At 35.3% G+C, this 20,665-nt stretch overlaps 2 protein-coding genes across 2 annotated transcripts; one reads left to right on the forward strand and one right to left on the reverse strand.

The window, feature by feature from the left end:
- Positions 1 to 710: 710 nt before the first annotated feature.
- On the forward strand, positions 711 to 7,803 carry LOC130727477 (plasma membrane ATPase 4). Its single transcript, XM_057578624.1, has 16 exons — positions 711 to 957; positions 2,543 to 2,662; positions 2,765 to 3,001; positions 3,401 to 4,162; positions 4,262 to 4,384; positions 4,471 to 4,575; positions 4,672 to 4,816; positions 4,921 to 5,085; positions 5,286 to 5,524; positions 5,617 to 5,649; positions 5,751 to 5,832; positions 5,922 to 6,082; positions 6,180 to 6,353; positions 6,672 to 6,854; positions 6,960 to 7,141; positions 7,399 to 7,803. The coding sequence occupies exons 1-16, from the start codon at positions 910 to 912 to the stop codon at positions 7,493 to 7,495; spliced, it is 2,856 nt and encodes a 951-aa protein (XP_057434607.1). The 5' UTR covers positions 711 to 909; the 3' UTR covers positions 7,496 to 7,803.
- Positions 7,804 to 10,343: 2,540 nt separating this feature from the next.
- On the reverse strand, positions 10,344 to 18,678 carry LOC130727479 (uncharacterized). Its single transcript, XM_057578626.1, has 13 exons — positions 18,522 to 18,678; positions 18,115 to 18,162; positions 15,731 to 15,779; positions 15,607 to 15,655; positions 15,183 to 15,253; positions 13,640 to 13,698; positions 13,401 to 13,493; positions 12,709 to 12,766; positions 12,423 to 12,559; positions 12,279 to 12,335; positions 11,973 to 12,070; positions 10,907 to 11,106; positions 10,344 to 10,723 (listed from the first exon to the last, which is right to left on the reverse strand). Exons 1-13 carry the CDS (start codon positions 18,597 to 18,599, stop codon positions 10,665 to 10,667), a joined length of 1,056 nt encoding a protein of 351 aa, XP_057434609.1. The 5' UTR covers positions 18,600 to 18,678; the 3' UTR covers positions 10,344 to 10,664.
- Positions 18,679 to 20,665: the final 1,987 nt, after the last annotated feature.

Genomic DNA, 20,665 nt, shown 5'->3' on the forward strand with positions numbered 1-20,665 from the left:
CATTAATTATTACTTCGGCTAATTATAATTGAATGGGTAGCTTACTTAAGACTTAAGAGTTTAATTTTTACCCACAAATGTATTTTTTTTTTACATCGGAACGATACACACAAATAGTATATTTTTTTGGTACATTAGAATTAATGTTTTATTTTATAATTTTGGTATATCAAACATGAATTGACACATCTGGTTGTCGATTCTCCAAGTGTGTGCGATTGAAATCATTTGAGAACAGAAATCTCAAGTTAATAGACATTTCTACTCAGAGCTGTCGAAGATTTCTAGTATACCATTTACACTGATCAGTACGACTGGATGCGCCTCCTCGCGTACATTATTTTTGTAACAAAACAGAAATTATATAAGTTGAAAGTGGGGAAGAGAAGAGATAATGAGAACCAAAATTGGGCACGTAATAAAGATTCTATTGGGAAAAAATGGCAAAACAAAGTAGGTAAAACAAAAATGAGTGCAATACATAGAAAAGTAATGAGAATGTGATTAGGTTTGAAATTGAAGCTGAAATTTGTAGAAACAAATGAAGTGGTAATTAGCTAGCTACCCCTGATAATATCATATCATATCATGAAGATCACGGCAACTAGTGAGGGAGGAGAGGAGAGGAGAGCATAAAAGTGCATATTTCCCTGTGGAACCCCACCACTCATGAAATCGCATCAACGAACCACACACCTCATCACCCAATATATATTATATACACCACCCTCTCACTCAATGCAACGAACGACTGCACCATCATCATCACCCTCTCTTCTTCTTCATTCTCTCTCAATCAACACAACCATTCTATGACTCTCTGTTCTTCGTTTTCTCCATTTTCTTCATTTTAGTTTCGAATTTCTCTGATTAATATCACTGTTGTTCTGTTGATTTCTCTCCATCAACATGGGCGTTATCAGCCTCGAGGAGATCAAGAACGAGAACGTCGATCTGGTAAATCCTAATTAATTTCTTCCTCTTTCTCAATTTTCAACTTAATTGCTTACTCTACAAGCTTCCACTGAAATTAATCAATTATACATACATACGAATGATCGATTATGCGAATTTACATTATTTCTGAATTCCGAACACTAAAGCTCTTCGTCTTTTTCATACTGATATGGTTGATTCTGTGAATGAATTGAATTTATATTATATACACTGAATGAACTTATATATATACACTCAAATTTGAAATTTCCACCAGATTTGTAGCTTCCACACAAAATCGATTATGACGGAAACTATATATATGATAATATGATTGATCGATGAATTTGAACGAATTTGAATTTCTGTGCGTTCAACTTGTTTAATTTTCCGAGCTGCATGATGAAAAATGAAGCAAATCTGGATCTTCGTGTTTAATTTTCATACTGATGATGCATGATTCTGTTTCAGCAATATACGGAGCTTTGAATGAATTTTGACACTACTATATTGAAATTTGAAATTTCTACCAGATTTTTTGTGTATATTCATCACTCCAATTTATTAGACTAGATGACTTCAACTTCAAATTGCGTTAACTGAATTTGGACTCGTTTGGTAATTGATGAAAGCGTTGCGTTGCGTCTGGTATTTTGAGTTTTGCCGCATCACAGAAAATTGAAAATTCTGTTTTGGTCACTACGCTAACACATCTTTTTCGTTCGTATACGTAGTTGCGTCTTCAAGACGCATCATAATTTTTAGTAACAATTCTACTATTTTATTGCTCATAGTAGAAAAAAAAAAAAAAAAAAAACGGTTAAAAAGGTTGGTTAAAGTTTTTTGTGAAAACAAATACAAATTGCTGAGTACATAAATTATTTTCATTATTTTTTAAACTGAATATATTATCAAACACTTATTTTTTTACTTAAATCACATTTTAACCATTCCTAACTCATTCTTACAACCAATGAAACACAATTGGTAAATAGTTGAGTTCTTTAATAGTTTAATTATGAGCGATGTATTTAGATAAATATTTATTATGAGAAATCTACACACTTAATATAATTTAATTTAAGATTCTTGAGATGATTAACCTCATAGTTGCCGGAGGTAGAATTTATTAGTAAAAAAAATTCTCTCTGCTGTAGTAATTGCTTCCAAATTGCAATCATCTAATAGGATTACTATTTTTATCAATATATATATATGAGTTTAATGAATATGTCATGTTAGTGTAAAATAGCTAACGACCAATCACAACATGCAACGTAGGAGGAATAATAACATTCATTTTAAATTATAATTAAAACAAAAATTTGTTTTATGATGTGGCGGAATTCAATTGGATGACAGCCTATAATATATTTACACTCACGATGCATATCTATATATATATATATGTATATATATTATTTTTAGTGAAAAGTGCTTTGTTACTTATTCGACTAATTAAAAATTAAATTAGCTGTCTGAAATATTTTTCCAATCCTCTGGGTTTATTACTTAATCAACCGATAATATTTCATTCCTAGCTTCTATAACTTTTTCCTTTCAATTGGTTTCCATTTTGCATTGAAACATTTGTCCCTGTTCCCAGGAACGGATTCCAGTGGAGGAAGTGTTTGAGCAGCTGAAATGTTCCAAAGAAGGTCTATCATCCGACGAAGGAGCCAACCGGCTTCAAGTTTTTGGACCAAACAAATTGGAAGAGAAAAGGGTATTCTTTTTCCCCCTGCAATTTCCACCCCTGTTAGTTTATTTCATGTCATTGAATTGCATTGCATTATTAGTTTAATGGGTTCCTTGGTTTCATGAACAGGAGAGCAAACTTTTGAAGTTCTTGGGTTTTATGTGGAACCCCTTATCATGGGTTATGGAAGCTGCAGCTATAATGGCTATTGCTTTGGCTAATGGTGGAGGAAGGCCACCGGATTGGCAAGATTTCGTGGGTATCATTACTCTTTTGATCATTAACTCCACAATCAGTTTCATTGAGGAAAACAATGCTGGAAATGCTGCTGCTGCACTCATGGCTGGGTTAGCTCCCAAAACCAAGGTATAATATAATACTCCTACAGTCCTACTTCAATTTTTCATGTTTGGTTTAGCGTTGAGAGAAATTATTTTAGATAGAACTGATCTTGACGAATTGATTATAGTAAAAGTGAGTTGAAAGTGATAGTGATTTTAAAAGCTAAAAAAGTGATTCTTGTGATTTTAAAGCTAAAATCACTTTCATGTTAACGCAAAAGCTTGGTCTATTTGCTTTGGCCTCAACGTGATGTTTTCAGCTTGAAGTGCCTCTAAGAATTTCATCCAAACATGTTTTGATGATGAAGAACCACATTAGAGAGAATTAAAAGGCTTTTTATTTTATGGATGAACAACGTGAAACCAAACATATACATATATGTTGTTAATGTTTCTTCAACTTTTTCCTGGCATGAAATTGTAGGTTCTGAGAGATGGGCGCTGGACTGAACAAGATGCTGCGATTTTGGTCCCGGGAGACATAATCAGCATCAAGTTAGGAGATATCATTCCTGCTGATGCCCGTCTTCTGGAGGGTGATGCTTTGAGTGTTGATCAGTCTGCTTTAACCGGAGAGTCTCTACCAGCGACAAAGCATCCCTCTGATGAGGTGTTTTCAGGTTCAACTGTGAAGAAAGGTGAGATAGAAGCTGTCGTGATTGCTACTGGGGTGCACACCTTCTTTGGTAAAGCGGCTCATCTGGTCGATAGCACCAACCAAGTTGGGCACTTTCAGAAAGTCCTCACAGCAATTGGTAATTTCTGCATTTGCTCCATTGCTGTTGGGATAGTCATTGAGCTCATAGTCATGTACCCAATACAACATCGCAAGTACAGAGATGGGATTGACAATCTGCTGGTTCTATTGATTGGAGGAATTCCGATTGCCATGCCTACTGTTTTGTCTGTTACCATGGCTATTGGCTCTCACAGGCTTTCCCAGCAAGGTGCAATAACAAAAAGAATGACAGCTATTGAGGAAATGGCAGGGATGGATGTCCTCTGCAGTGACAAAACTGGGACTCTGACCCTGAATAAGCTGAGTGTTGATAGAAACTTGATTGAGGTTTTTACCAAGGGTATTGAGAAGGAGCATGTTATCCTTCTTGCAGCAAGAGCTTCTAGGACTGAGAATCAGGATGCCATAGATGCTGCAATTGTGGGGATGCTTGCTGATCCAAAGGAGGTAAATTAAATATGCCAAAATGATCTCTATTTGGGACAAAAAAATATGAATAGTTTGGAATGAAGATAAAAGGTTTAACTTTTAATGTGAATTGGCCAGGCACGAGCTGGTGTCAGGGAGGTCCATTTTCTCCCATTCAATCCTGTGGACAAGAGGACCGCTCTAACCTACATTGATTCTGACGGAAGTTGGCATCGAGCTAGCAAAGGTGCTCCTGAGCAGGTAAATATTATGTGTTTTTCTAGCACCATATGGTTATGTACTGATGTTGGTGTGGTTGACTAATCCATGTTTTTCTCCTTACTTAGATATTGAACCTATGCAACTGCAAAGAGGATGTCAGAAAAAGGGCTCATAGTACTATTGACAAGTTTGCTGAGCGTGGACTCCGTTCTTTAGGTGTTGCTAGACAGGTTTGAAACACTGATATTTAACATTTGTAGTTTCCAACTTGTATAAATACTGAACACCCTTCCTTAATTGCTGTTTGTGTGGTTTGTCTATAACAGGTAGTACCTGAGAAATCAAAAGATGCTCCTGGTGCACCATGGCAATTTGTTGGTCTGCTGCCCTTGTTTGATCCTCCTAGGCACGATAGTGCGGAAACCATCACAAGAGCTCTGAACCTTGGTGTGAATGTTAAGATGATTACTGGTAAGTTTCAAGTTCAACTTTGTTCTAATTCTAGTTCATATTTATACCATTAATGAAATCAAACATATAGCTTACAAAACTTTTGTGGGTTTCTAATTCTCCAGGGGATCAGCTTGCCATTGCCAAGGAAACTGGTCGAAGGCTTGGGATGGGAACAAACATGTACCCATCTTCTTCATTGCTTGGCCAAAGTAAGGATGCTGCTGTTTCAGCTCTTCCAGTTGATGAGTTGATTGAGAAGGCTGATGGGTTTGCTGGAGTATTCCCTGGTAGGTCCTTGATTATAATAATGATGGCAGCATCATCCACTTTCTGCTTTCAATCATTTCAAACATTTTTCATCTGTTCATGGCTTCTTTGCGAGGATATGGAATGGGACTGCAACTTTTGTAAACAAATTGAATGAAGTTTTGAATTGCCCAATCCTGCTAACAATTTAATCTTTTTTTCTCTTTCTATGACATTGCAGAACACAAATATGAAATCGTTAAGAGGCTGCAAGACAGGAAGCACATATGTGGAATGACAGGTGATGGTGTCAACGATGCCCCTGCATTAAAGAGAGCAGATATTGGAATTGCTGTTGCAGACGCTACAGACGCTGCTAGAAGTGCTTCTGACATTGTCCTCACTGAACCTGGGCTGAGTGTCATTATTAGTGCAGTGCTCACCAGCAGGGCGATTTTCCAAAGGATGAAAAACTACACGGTTAGTTTTCTTTCACACATAATTTAATTCCTTGATTTTATTTTCATATCTTGCAGCCTAATACCTGAAATTTCGATTGTTGATTATGGCAGATCTATGCTGTGTCAATCACCATTCGTATAGTGGTAAGTGCAGAAAAGAGCTTAACTCAGAAAACACAATTTTTATACATGCTAGTCTACATTGTTCATATAACTTATGCCATATGTTTTCTTCATGCTGGCAGTTCGGTTTCATGTTTATTGCATTGATTTGGAAGTTTGATTTTGCACCCTTCATGGTATTGATAATTGCCATACTAAACGATGGTAAGATAATACTTGCCTGACCTTCCTGCTGTTTGCTTTGACTATTCTGTGAAATTTGATTTAATTTTCTTCACCCCTAATACCAATAGGTACCATTATGACAATATCCAAGGATCGAGTGAAACCATCTCCAATGCCCGATAGCTGGAAGCTGAAGGAGATATTTGCAACCGGTGTTGTGCTAGGTAGTTACATGGCATTGATGACAGTAGTATTTTTCTGGCTCATCAAGGACACCGATTTCTTCCCGGTAATAATTTATATTTCGGGTTTCTCTCAATATTATCACTTGCTAGAGAAAATGGTAAGAGTTAAGAGTGCCGCAACTCATGCTATTGCAATTGCAGGACAAATTTGGTGTCAGGTCCATCAGAAATAGTCCTGGAGAAATGATGGCAGCCCTATACCTCCAAGTCAGTATTATTAGCCAGGCCCTTATTTTTGTCACCAGGTCCCGTAGCTGGTCCTTTGTTGAAAGACCTGGTCTTCTCCTACTTGGTGCTTTCATGATTGCTCAGCTGGTAATCTTAAACCTTTCTCCGCAAACCTAGTACATAAAGTTTTCTGTATCTTGTGATTTTATGATTGAAGCAATGCAATTTTGTTTGTACTCTTGTCAAGAATTCAGATCAATGAATGATCATGCATTAGGAAGCAATAGTTAGTAAAATGAAATGAAGCCAATACTTTTGTTGCAATAGTTAGTGGAATAATACTTCAGCACATGAGAAAATTAGAATTTAGGGTGCTGCTCTATCAGCTAGTTATGCAAATGATTGATTAATCAAAAGCTTTTGGCTTTCTTCTTTAGCAATAATAATCTGTTTCATGATTGACAGGTAGCAACTTTTCTAGCTGTATATGCTAATTGGAGCTTCGCAAGAATTAATGGAATGGGATGGGGTTGGGCTGGTGTAATATGGTTGTACACTATAGTAACATACATCCCTCTTGATTTACTCAAATTCGCAATCCGCTATGCTCTGAGTGGGAAAGCTTGGGATAATCTTTTAGAGAACAAGGTAATTTCTTCTTCTTTATCACTATAGTATTGCTAAATGCATTTTTTCTTTATCTTAATCCAGAGACTTCAAGATTCAAAACCTGTTTATGCTTTCTGATGACAGACTGCCTTCACTACAAAGAAAGACTACGGAAAGGAAGAAAGAGAAGCACAGTGGGCAGCTGCTCAGAGGACTCTTCATGGTCTTCAGCCACCGGAAACATCCAACGTCTTCAATGAAAAGAATAGCTACAGGGAGCTTTCAGAGATTGCTGAGCAAGCCAAGAGACGCGCTGAGGTTGCAAGGTAAGCCATTGGCTTCACTTGTACCATATGACATCAAGTTTGTGTCTAAAAGCACTAGCATTTTGGATCAGATTCTGTTTCTTCATCATCAATTATGAAATTGAAAAGCAACTCACAGAAGCTTCTCCTTATAATTGATTTGGACATTAGAATCAATTGTAGAATGATTTCCAAACATGCATTTCATGCAGTGCTATTTATAGGTAACAAATTATATATATGATAGTCTCTTAGAGCTTTTTGAAATTGGTTCACAGGCTTAGGGAGCTTCATACTCTAAAGGGACATGTTGAGTCAGTGGTGAAGCTGAAGGGACTTGACATTGATACCATCCAGCAACATTACACGGTTTGAAGCGCTTGAGCAACCTTCAAGAAGAACCCGCTCAGTTCTTGTCCAGGAACAAGAACAACAAATATAATGATGAAGACATAAAGTTGATCTGTTTTTAGGTTAGCATGAAGGTCCTTTTGTGAAAGAAATTTGAATGGTTACTCTTTCATTCCCTCTATGTCAGTAGCTGGAGGAGACACTATTCTCTTTAGGTACCAAATAACATGGCTGATAGGATTTACTTGCGTCTTGTTTTTGGGAATGTTAATGACTTAAATGTCACATGAAAGCTCTATATTTTCTTTCTTGGCTGAGCAAAGCTCAACATATTTTCAATCTTGATTAAAGTTGCTCAATATTCATACTGAATGCAATCCTATGCCTCATTTTGCCTCGGTTCATGTCGAGTCCAAAAAAGATGAGCGTTTCATTTAGTCTTTGTGCTGTCACACTTGATCTCACCCTTGTTTCTGGTTTTGATCCCAACCAAGGAGAATTAAAACGAATGTTGTGAAGTTCGGTGCAAATAAGTTCACAAAATTGAACATAACAACGGATACATTACTGAGTTTTTAGGAACTTCATAAAATGGCTTGTCTATAACACATGATCGTTACAACTTGTTCTGATAGAGCAAATAGATCAGTAAGGGCGAGGCCATGTGCATTCATCTGTACTTTCGAGAACGGGAAGATGGAGTCTGAAACTGACTTTTATAGTGATTCTCCAATTATGCCTTCTAAGTCTTAAGTGCATAGAGTATGGTCTTTATGCATTCGCTCCCTCCCCTTTTGACAGAACTGAATGGTTTGTTATGTCTGAACTCATGTGAATGTTGAAATAGTATCCAGCTAAGTTTTACAAGGAATTACGATGTTATTATGTTATAGGCAGATGTAAACGATCCTCTAAATACTACTCTAATAGAAAGTAATTACCACTCATTGTTTGTTTTGATTTCAGTTGGTCACAGGGCAAACTAAGTTTGTACTCTTTCAAAACAGTGGAAGTTGTTAAAAAAATTGGCACCAAGATTAACATGAAATGCACATATCAAAGTGAAGAAATAACACATTTCAACAAGAGATTTGCCTTTTTCAAAATTATCAATTAATGCTTCTTGTGAAAAATCCACTCACTTTATCAAACGTGGAAAGAAAAAAAACGTTACACCAATTTCACTTTCCTTCTTCCCACTTTTCCCTCCAAAACAAGTAGAGAAAACTTCTTTCTTCCCACTTTCCTTCTTCCAGCTTCCCCATCTAAATAAAATCAAACAATGATGTATTTGTTTTCTCTTCTCCATATTTTCTTTGGACATCCAAACAAAACCTAGACCACATCTCAAATTCTAAGGTAACGTTTGATAGACAGGTGGGAAGGGAACGGAACGGGACATATGGGTTCCGTTCTGTGTTAGTCATGTTTATAAGATGGAACGGAAAGGGACAAAATACTCCAGGAACGGGACACTTTGGTTCCCTGGAAAAGGGTGGAACGGAAGGGAACAGAACGGAACACTCTCTTAAAATTTTTGCAAGTTCAAAAATACCCCTGATTTATATTTGAAATTTTATGTATCTAAACAGTTTAAAATCACTTCTAAAATTGAAAGCACTTATTATATTTGTAGACAAAGTTAAATGAAAATCTACTTTTTGAAAATAATCACTTAAAATAAAATCAATTATTTTTTCAAAAGTGAAATCACTTTTTGTAAGCAATGATAAACAAGCCAATTAGAGTGTGTTTGATTCAAATTATTTTGGAAAAAATCACTTTTTAATCAAAAAATCACTTTTAAAATAAAAAAATCACTTTTTGTGTTTGTTTCAGCTGAAGCTGAAAACAGATTAATTGAAACAGTTACTTTAACTTATAATGAAAATCTATGATGATAGATGAGAGGAGTTGAAAAAAAACCAATTTTAATTAGAGTAGTCAAACACGAATCAACTTATACTTTTCTCAAAATCTCTAAAAATAAAAATTATAGTAAAAATCAATATTTTTAATCTAAACAAACGCACTTAAAATAGCTTAAATAACTAATTATGTTTCTGTTTTTTTCAATAGCATACTGAAACAACTTAAACAATATATATGTGATTATTTTAAAGAAATAAGTGATTATTTCATGAAGTAAGCAATAATAAACGGTTTCTATGCAAAATGTTCAATTTGTTTTCATCAATCAAATATTAAACATGCAGGGTTATATATGTAATTAAAATCATGGTTTTATTCTATTGACTTGGAGTTACCAAACACAACAAACAGAACATTATTGCGCTGTTCCATCCTGTTCTGTCCCGTTCTGTTTTGTTCCGTCACCAAACGCTACCTAAATGTTTTTCACCTAGGACAATGCTTAGTACGTAAGTGGCAGTTATCTACAAACCACTTTTTGCTTGTGATGTACTCCCTCCGTCCCTAATTATAAGCTAAAGTTGTAAAAATCACACTTATTAAGAAAGCCTTAATTGATGCATTGGTTTTCAAAAAAAATGTACAACTTTCTATGTTTACCCCTATTTATGATAACACTTTTTCATCATTGTACTACTAATGGTGGTGCTCCACTACCAATAAATGCAAGGGTGAATATGGAAAGAAATATTAACTTTTGCAAGATTAGCTTATATTTAGTGACACAAAAAAAGTCTCAATGTTAGCTTATAATTAGGGACGGAGGGAGTATAAAGATAGAATTATCATGAATGCAAAATATGGATTTGGCTCATATAAAGGGAGAGTCAATTTAGAGGGTAAAGTAAGTTTTCGCAACCATTAATAGTGATCACTTACTTAGAAAAGTCAATGAAGCAATTAAATCAACAGTAAAGATGACTTACTGTACCCAGTAAAGTGAGTCTCAATTTTGGAACCCAGACCCCCAAAATATATACATTGAGTTATGAAGGAAAGATCAATGACAAGAGTTTGGATTAGAAGTCAACCTAGCCCTGACGTACTTATGATACAAGACATGCGAGGGTATTGAAGGAATGACGAGGGACATGATACAAATGTTGCAGGACAATAGTGCAGAAAAATGAACTCTCATTCCTATGACCAATTTCGCTAGGTAATAGCTTTTGCAGTCATTTTTTCTAATATTTAATATCTCTACCAACAAAACCAACAATTTTTACAGATGAATCTCCGGGCGAAGCTCTAGGTAGGGGTCTTATTGATGATACATCTGCTGAAGCGCCTGGGGTAGATTTAATACAATCTCTGCATATGCTGGGATGGGAAACAATATAAAATCAGTAGAGAGAGAGAACTGTCAAGTAAGTAATTGAGAAACAGATCAGAATTAGATCAACATGAAAGCAGGCTTGTAAAAAAGGGGTTGTTGTTTATGAAAAAAAGCCAAAAACAAGCTTTTGTGTTTCTAGAAATTAACCAAAGTAATATAGTTTTCACCTTCTGGCAGACTCATGGTTCGTAAGGCATCTTCTGCATAGTGTAGGCGAACCGGAGCAGGATGACTTCCAAAGTTCCCATCCTCCTTCCTGTTCAAAGTTGCAGCAGTATTTTTCTTCAACATTGGCCAGGCTAGCACTGAGATTCGAGATGGAAGAACTGAAATGAGATCTGCATATCGAAGACTCACTGTCACCTTGCTGCAAAAAAAGAAATGACTTCTTGAGCGCTTAAATGTGAGAAAACAAGAGTGAAGGAAAGTGAAAGAAAATCAGGGAAGGAGAATCTGAATGTGTGTATTATTACTATTATATTATATATACACTATCTGTTTCCAGGTTAGATTGTACTTGCAATATTGTCTACAACAGTAAGATTCTGCTATAACCGCTATATAACAGTCATTAACAGAATCTGAACAAACTAAAACAGACTCAGTTAAGCTAACACTACTCTAACTCCGTATACACTTGCAGTAAACTAACTAGCACAGAATATCTTTCAGCTTTATTTTAATTTTTCTGTGCAATACACAATATCCTTTCAGGTGTAGTAAAATTTTCCCTCCACATATCTATTTGATTTCCTCCTAATATCTTCCTTTCATGTAAGCAATGTCTACCAGAACCCCAGCTACTTGAACAAGACTGCTATATGCTTTGAAGGTGCTCAAATTGTTCTGCCTGACTTGACAGAAAACAAATATGGAAACTGAAAATTGTTGAGGGTCATCTAGGTAAATTGATTCCAGATCAGTCATTTTAACGTTAAGATAAGCCAAAATGCAGTAACTTTTAGCATTGAAAGCCGCAGCACCTGACATCACCCTAGTCACCTTTTACTTCACACACTAGAATGTCCAAAAAAACCTGAAATGGATAATTTTTGCTACACCACTCATTTCACCTTGCAAACATTACTCAATTATTTATTATAAGTTGAAATAACCTCCATCTTTATCATTGGTTTCATTTTTTTTGGGGGGGGGGGGGGGAGGTGATTTTTTAAGGATTACAAAATTGGAGAAAAATGAAGGAAAAGCATCAGATCACTATGAAATACTAACCAATCAAAATCATCCAATACAAATTCGACCATGTGATGAGGAAGGTTATGGTACATCTCTGAAATTTGATTTCCATAAAGTTCCTTTACAAGTCTGACCTGCATGATATTTGTAAAGACAAAAGTTATGTTTGTATATTAATAATATACTACTTGTTGACATAGTTAATACTATAGACAGTCAAACTATAATATACAAACATGGTTCTTTATCGTCAAAAAGATTTCTAGTGAATTTCCAAATACTCAATTAATTTATATTTATAGGTAAACTTCCTCTCAATGATTACATACATGGGCAGTCTACCTGTTCCCGTCTATCCACATATGCCTGTAATAGATCTCCAATGTGATCAATGAATTTCTGAAAGCAAACCGATAAATATACTCAGAACTCAGAAGAAAATTTGAAATAAACATGGTGCAAAGCAATATATATTATTGACTTTACCATTGCATTGGAAGAAAGAAGATCATTTTCTGTTTCACGTATTGGCAGGAAAAAAGGAACTGTGTGCTCAAGGACAGTCATCTTTTCAAGAAATGACTTACTCTCCAATACGCAATGGTAAAACTCACAAGGATCACCTGGCAATAAATCAACAGACATTATCATCAATTAATGGCAAAGACACATGGGCAGGAAGAAAAAGATCCAGCCTCCATCTCGTGAGTTAAATAACATGATAGTTTTTCAATATTATAAGTTAGTCATGAAAAATTTAGTTCAAAATTACCAGCAAAAGATGTCTCATATTGTATGCCAATTCTCGCTCCTTCCAAACAGCAAATCACCTGCTTCCAAATACACAACCAATTTATTAAAGACTATTTGATTGTGAAGTTAATGCATACCAATAATTTATTTTGGGAGAAAAGAGATTTAAAAAATCACGACGGAGTAAAATGAGGAAGGACAACTGGTGGGAAGATAAATAGGCAAGTCAAGGTGCGATAAGAAACGCAAAAAAGATCAAGAATGCAGCAAGACTGCCAATCACTCTGGGAGAAGTAGCTTCCGTGTAAAGAGAAGCGATTCTAGAAGGATTAAAAGTGAATCCAAACATGCTAAAAGAAATAGTGAGCTGTGAAGAAAGAGCCTGTGCTAGTACATGTGTCATAATTCGTCAGAGACTAAATCCCAAAAGCTTTGAAACGAAGAACAATATATATATATGTGTGTGTGTGTGTGTGTGTGTGTGTGTGTGTGTGTGTGTGTGTGTGTGTGTGATCTTTGAAGCTACTATGTATGGCTCCCCTGTCCCTACAATGCTCCGCCCCTACATCAGCCTATCCTTTCTTCTCAAGCTACTATGTATGATCTTTGAAACATACCCAGCTTAATCACAAGTACACTCTGCTATTTCTGAAAAACCAGTCATCTACTGGATAAGTGATTCAGGTCTGCATCATCATACAAGATATTTACCTTGTTTCCAATTTTATAAGTAATTTTTTCCTGAGGACATGCTAATATGTCAGCATCTCCAGGCATAGCCTTCCTGTCTGCCTCCATATGTACCTGATAGGAACAGATATTTTAATGTGTCAAATAGTATCCTCAACGTGTCAACAGTGTAACTCAAACATATTGTTAACTATGGAGACTATCAACTATCAAGGTCAAATATCAGAAAAGAAAAAAAGGTGACAATCACATGACCATACCCGCTCTCTTATTGTCGCTAGTAGACCATCATTCCACTGCTCCCCGTCTAAACATATCTCTACAAAAAAATAAAAAAAGTGGTTGAGAAGCATTTTTCTGGAGTTTAAACATAAATGAGTGCACAAGAAAAGTTGGTCAGCATTTTAGATGTTATAGAGATATATCTCATAAATTGACCAAAATTCACATCTTAAGAATCTCCCCTTGTTAACACACTATAGATTATAAAATGCTTCTTCTCTGTTCAATTCCCTTTTGTTATTATTCCAGGCAAAAATGCCCTGATATTTATTCTACATGATGAACTAACATCAAAAGCAATAAGATCTTTTAATTTGTTAGGGTCCAGTTAAATTCACACCAGTGTAAAAATTATTGTGTACATTTAAAACAGTATAATCTCACCTAATAAATGTCTAAAACATCAACTTATATTTATGACAGGCTACACCACACAAGGCACTGAAAAATCTTATTTTTCTATTTATATTTGACACTTTATTGGTTACCCTGAATCGAAACCAACCCAATCAGCCCTTTGTGGCATGCAGGTTTGCCATAAATATATGAGATCAGGTAAACACACACTTTAGTCGCCAGATGATACAGGTGACATTACTTAGATCCCACCAACGGAATTTGACAACAACTTTAGTTCCTCAGTAAATAAAAGTGACATCAAAGTCAACGTTTTGTGTACAGATTCTAAGAACACCATTAATGGAGCTTCTGATTTAGGGACTAAATTGATCTCACTTTTATGATAAAAGGACTAAATGTTGATTATATTTGAAGAACCCAATTGGTACCACTTTCTATGATTAAGGGGCTAAATTAATGTCAAATTCGTTTAGAGGAACAAATTTATGTTTGCCAGTGTCCTTGGGAGACTAAAATAAGTGTTCAGTTTATAAGATATCTTATAACACTTTGATAAAGACAACGCCAATCTCTGAAACACAAAATTAGGCTAAAAAACAAGCTTGGTTTAGCAAAACGTCAATGTTACAGTAATCCAGGTAACAATAACAGAAAACAAAACATCTGTCAAAAAAAGTCACATGATGCTGGCTAAGATCCCAAGAGTTAGACTTAGATGAACTATATTTACAAAAACTTGAGTTATTATTAATCCTATTTGAATAAGTTGCCATCCTGGATGAGTCACAATTTATTTTTACCCAAGGTTATTCATTACGGAAACAAATTATCACTACACAGTAATCTTGCAGATGATGAGCATCTGCTTCTAGTATGTCACCTTTCTATCAATCTTACCGTCACAATTTAAAGCAGAGTGTTTAACAATAGGTACATGAAAATAACTCAAGAATCCCCATTCCCCAAGACAGTTCGATGGATAGATAGAAATACACATAAACACAAGCAGTTATGCATCCATGCAAAAAAAAAAACAGAGCAGTGTTTAGCAAATGAAATAAAAATAAAAAATTGTAAAGGGGAAAGATGAAGAGTATACAAAAGTATTAAAAAATCTTATAAGCTAGACAATAATGTAACAAACAAGAATCAACGAGCTACCTTCAGTTTGAGAAGCTCGTGCAGCTTCGAATTCTTTCTGTAGGCGCTCAAATATCATCTTGTCAGAATCCCTATTAACCCGGTAAACATTTAAAAATAAATAAAGTTTACTACTGTGGCACAAACTAATGGACATTTTGAAATAATATTCATCAATTAGGCATCCATATAATGTATTAAGATATTCACCAAGGAAAGGAGAATAAAAACCAAAACACTTAGGTGACCAGATAAACCTTGATTGCATACGCAGCATTTAGGAAGAAAAAAAAAATTGGACAGGGACCAGATAAACCTTAAGCATGAACAAGTTTCTAAAAGTTGTAAGCATATTATTTGCAGTTCAAGTAGGTGCGCATTGATGACTTTTCAACAACAAATTTAACTACAGAAAGAAATCCTAATCCTCCTCGTGGATTTTTACCTAGAAAGACGCTCCGTCAAATCTCCATGCCTTTTAAGCAAACTGCCCACTGTCATAGAATAAATATAATAACTTCAATGTTATCTAGAAAGACAAAGCAACATTGATGAGATTATAGACTTACATCTAGCTCGTGTAATCTCCAAACTGTTATCATCATCTTGCATAAAATTCTGATGAAAAAAAACCCAAATGTGGTTTCAGTGAAGAAAAAATGTTAATGCATAACAAGGGAGAAATATGTAAGATATAGATTTGAAAAAAGGTATAACTAAAGATATTGGACATGCCAAAATGAAAAGTAACGTCGTCAAAGCCATCATCATAAGACATGAGTGTGTGCATTGTTAGAAATCCTTAGTTAGAACTACACAACACCACAAAACCTTAGGCTTAAGGCAATGGGTGTGTGTGTTCTTTATTATATATGCACTTGTGCACCACCCGTTGTTGATCCCACGTTCCAGTCTGTTCAATCCTGGACGTGAGGGGGTGTGTTAGAAGTCCCACATTGGCTAGAGATAGAGCCAAGATAAGCTTTATAAAGGTAGTGCAAACCTCAACTCTTGAGCTAGCTTTTGGGTTAAGTTAGGCCTCCTTCATGGTATCAGAGCTGGTCTGATCCAAGCCATGACTTCCGCTTCCAAAAAAAAAAAAAAAAAAAAAACGAAAAAAAAAAAAGTAAAAAAAATCCGAAAAAAAAAAAAAGAAGCAAAAATGGCAGTCCCATTTGCGCAAGCCAAGGCCTCAGACTCAGACGAAGGAGCACAAGTCCAAGGAACTCCGATGCTCCCGCTAGAGTACTAGCCCAGACAAAGAAAGTCGAAAGGCAGACTCAGACGAAGGAGCACAAGTCCGACGGCCACTGATGTTCCCGCTGGAGTGCAAGGCACAGGCAAAAAAAAAAAATGGAGTCCCAATTGAGGGGGAGTAATAGAGATAATGAAGTGGTAACTCAAAGAAGTCCCACATTGCCAAGATTAGCAAGTGCACAAGTGCATATATAATAAAGAACACACACACCCATTGCCTTAAGCCTAAGGTTTTGTGGTGTTGTGTGGTTCTAACTAAGGATTTCTAACATGCATATTATCCATATAAAGATAAAAGGAATTAACTACTTCCAGAAACAACCTACTTAGTATCTTTTATTCAGTGTTCTTAATTTGTTTCTTTTTATCATTATTCAATTAATCAATTGAGACAGATTGATATCTAAAAGGTATATAGGTTCACCCCCCCCCCCAAAAAAAACACAGTCTCATAGAGGGTCAACCAAGTTCAATGAAAGTAACCAAGACTGTACATTCTATATCATCCATTATTTCCTTTTTGCTAGTGACTTCAACAAACAGCCATTAAAAAGAAAACAATGTGTTAGAATATAATATAAAACCATTAAAGTGACCCTTACCCAACAGCTTAAGCTTTTGGGATAAGTGGTTGTTTGACATGGTATCAGAGCCTCTATGACCGAGAGGTCTAGAGTTCGATCTTTGCTCCCCTCACTTTCTAATTAAAAAGTGGAATTTAATTAAGCACATGGTAGGTGGGCCTGTGCATTTATCCACGCTTCAAGCCCAAAGGGCTCTTGCGTGAGGGGGCGTGTTAGAATATAATATAAAACCATTAAAGTGACCCTTACCCAACAGCTTAAGCTTTTGGGATAAGTGGTTGTTTGACACAATGGATATGTCTTTTCTTTTTAAAATAACAACAATAAATTGCTTCATGAGATTGATGTCATCTAATTATTCAGTTGAACTTCCATGCCTTCTTTTTCATGGAGCGGGGGAGACTCTCAGTCAACAACTTGGCCTAAACTATCAGGTTATCATTTATCTTCAAGTTTCAGCATATTAGCTGCCTGTGACTCATAAAGCAGATCATTGAAAAAGTAATCAATAACTAGTTAACAAAAAAAAAACATCCCATCAGAGGCCAGACTATCACTGCAAAACGATGGCACTTTTGAAACAACCTAGTACCATATCCATACATCAATTTTACTCTGAAACAATGTTATTCATGACGGATGGCAGTTCACGGAGACAAAAGTGATAATCCACCAAGTTAACGGTGTTGGGGCCTATCCTATGGCAAAGGCAGCACAGCTAGAATACAAACATTATCCGCACACATAAACATACAGATACCAGTAGTGCAGAAAAGTGAGCTGCAGTTGGCATTATTAGAACCACTGGCAACAAACGAAATGGTGAAATATATTATAAAGTGGACAATGCGGAGAAAAAAAAACATAGAAGATTAGAGAGGAGAAACACTGAACAAAGTCTGCGGAACAAAAAGAGATAAACAAAACAGAATAGCAGAGGGTTGATGATGACTATGATACAAGTTACAACCATGGTCCATTTAACAACAATATTCTACAAATAAAGATTGAAACTGCAGGAATCATTGCAGGGCATACATATATATGTTAAAATTAAAATACTATTTTAGGTATTCATACAAAGAATCAGTTATGAAAGTGAGAAACATTACCACTTCTCCCATAACTGCGTGCGGTCGCCCAGTGTAGAGTTCAATTTGCTGCATAATTTCACAATCATCAGAAAATAAACAGAACCAAGTAACCAATCAACTCATCGGAAGCAAAGGCATTGAACATCGGCATAAATAAACTAACAGTTACGTTAGGTAATCATAAAATTAGCTTTGAGAATGTACGATAACGCAAACAAATGATTAAATAAATAAATGTTCAGGAAAGTTCTAGCATGAAGAAGAGTCATCATCCTTCATAGAATTTGGAATCATAGCGAATTTGACATGAACAAACACTGCATTAGGTTTTGCTGAGAATTGCGATTTGACACAGTATGCAAAAGCAAGCGTTGGAAAGTAGTTGAATGAGTAGAGAGTAGAGTGAGTGAAATCGAGAGATTCACCTTGCGAGAAGAGGAATCGGCGGTGAAATGGTGTTTTCTGGGTTTCTTTCTCAGAGATTCTTCAACATCGCTCTCCATTCATCCAATCACAACCTGAGGTTTGTTGTGTGATGTGAGAAACTGAGTGTCAAGACTCAAGAGGATGAACATGTGCGCGCGCTCGTGCAAGCCCACCAGGCCGAGCCTGCATCCCAAAGGCCCAGGTTCAAATAGCCCAGTTAAATAAGATTACTGCCTACATATTCTATATATTTTTTGACGGTATTTCTAAATTTTTTAAAAAAGGAAAAATATAAATATATATAGTAAGTTTTAAAATGTTTGATTATGTTTTTATTTTTTAATTATAATAAATATTACAAAACTCATTCAAATTTAATACATTTTCATATTAAAGGTGTAAACATATGTCATAATTGTTTTCTTTGAGTTTTTTATAATTTGGAAGTATTGATTCTCTTCACTGTGACCTAGTTAGGTCAAGTTAATTCAACTTAACCAATGGTCTTGATATTGGTTTCTTGGTAGGTAAGTCGTTGAATATTTAAAGGGAGAGCTTTGTTACCCATCATAATTCTACTTGACTCAGATTTTTTTTTTCTTCTGTGAGGGATATATGTGATCCTAAAAAGAACTCATTTTCAATGCTATGAAAAAATTATTTTGTTTGCATGTGTGTGTATAATTAACAAAACTCATTCTTGGGCACATCTAAACAATTTTTCATTGGCACTTACAAGTTTTGAACACTCATTCAAAATTCGTCGAGCGAGTACCCACACGAGTATAAGGCGGGCACAAACATGTATTTATGTTTAGAATACAGGTGGCAGGGGACTACTACTTGTGTTTGCTCCGTCTTTTTTCCATCCTTAATTACGAGCTTCATGACTTGTTTCAATGGCTCATATTTTCATATTGTAGGCCAATTTCTTCTTATAGACTTCATTCATCACATCAGTGTTGTTTTCTCTTGCTGTTCTAGAGGAACAACAATATCAACTTAGTACTTATTCTCCTTCATCCAAAACTGCCCGACTTGCTTTTAATGTTTGACATTGATATAAAACGACCCCTAGCAACAAAAGTATGTCAAATTGAGTCAATCCAGCTTACTCAAGATGGTTCGTCATGATTTGTAAGAAAAATGAACCTTTAAAATCATAACTTAACTCAAGTCATCATGAGCTGATAGGTTAGGTAATTTGGCTCACTTTTATTTTTTTTTAAATGTAAAAGCTTTAAAAGTACTAAAATCAGAAGAAAAAAAAATGCGGGGATTTTTTTCCCATTGTATTGGACAGGGTACTAGGTTATTTTAAAAACTAACCTTACAATGTGATTTAGGTCAGTCATGTATTCCCACTTGAACTTAGCTTTATGAGATTTTCAGTAATATTTGACTTATGCCATAGGCTTTGTAAAACGCTTCTTGACCCACCACTTATTCTTACATTTCTATTTAAAGGATTGTTGTTTGAAAACGAACAACTACGTAAATAAAAAGTGAAAAAAAACCTAGCTGGTAAAACCAAATTTGGTAAAGATCAAACACCTTCTACACCAACAAAAATATGAAGAGCAAGAAGGTTCCTCCAATAATAATCTTATGATTCTTCCTTTAATTCTAAAGACACCATCATCATTGAATAATAGTATATCTCTTTATTGTATCTTCTCTGCAATTTCGAAAAGTTCTTAATCAACTCATATATGTTAGATATGAGCAATCATTCTTAAATCTCATAAAAGTGAACATGGCTTTTGCGCCGCCGAAACTTCCTAAATTTGTTACAGTTATATGATTAGAGGTGTCATGAAATCAATCTCTTTGAAACCGAGTTGTTTGATTAATGATTAGACGACTACAAATCCACAACTATAGATAATTTAGGGAATTTCTACAATACATAATCCAAATCCCATAACGTCACATAATAGCCTTTCTTCTCACAAATCTCATTATTTTTCTTTATATTATCTCACGTGTTCTGATCTTCTATGTCAAAATGTTTATTATCTTCTACTATATAAAAAATTATCATTTTTTTAGTTTATTTAAGTAACACATCGAGTCAAATGAAGCACTGATGGAAACGAATGAATATTTTTCACCAATTGACATGCTTTATCGACTTTTATGA

Source organism: Lotus japonicus, chromosome 1, assembly GCF_012489685.1.
Source record: "Lotus japonicus ecotype B-129 chromosome 1, LjGifu_v1.2".
Classification (NCBI taxonomy): domain Eukaryota; kingdom Viridiplantae; phylum Streptophyta; class Magnoliopsida; order Fabales; family Fabaceae; genus Lotus; species Lotus japonicus.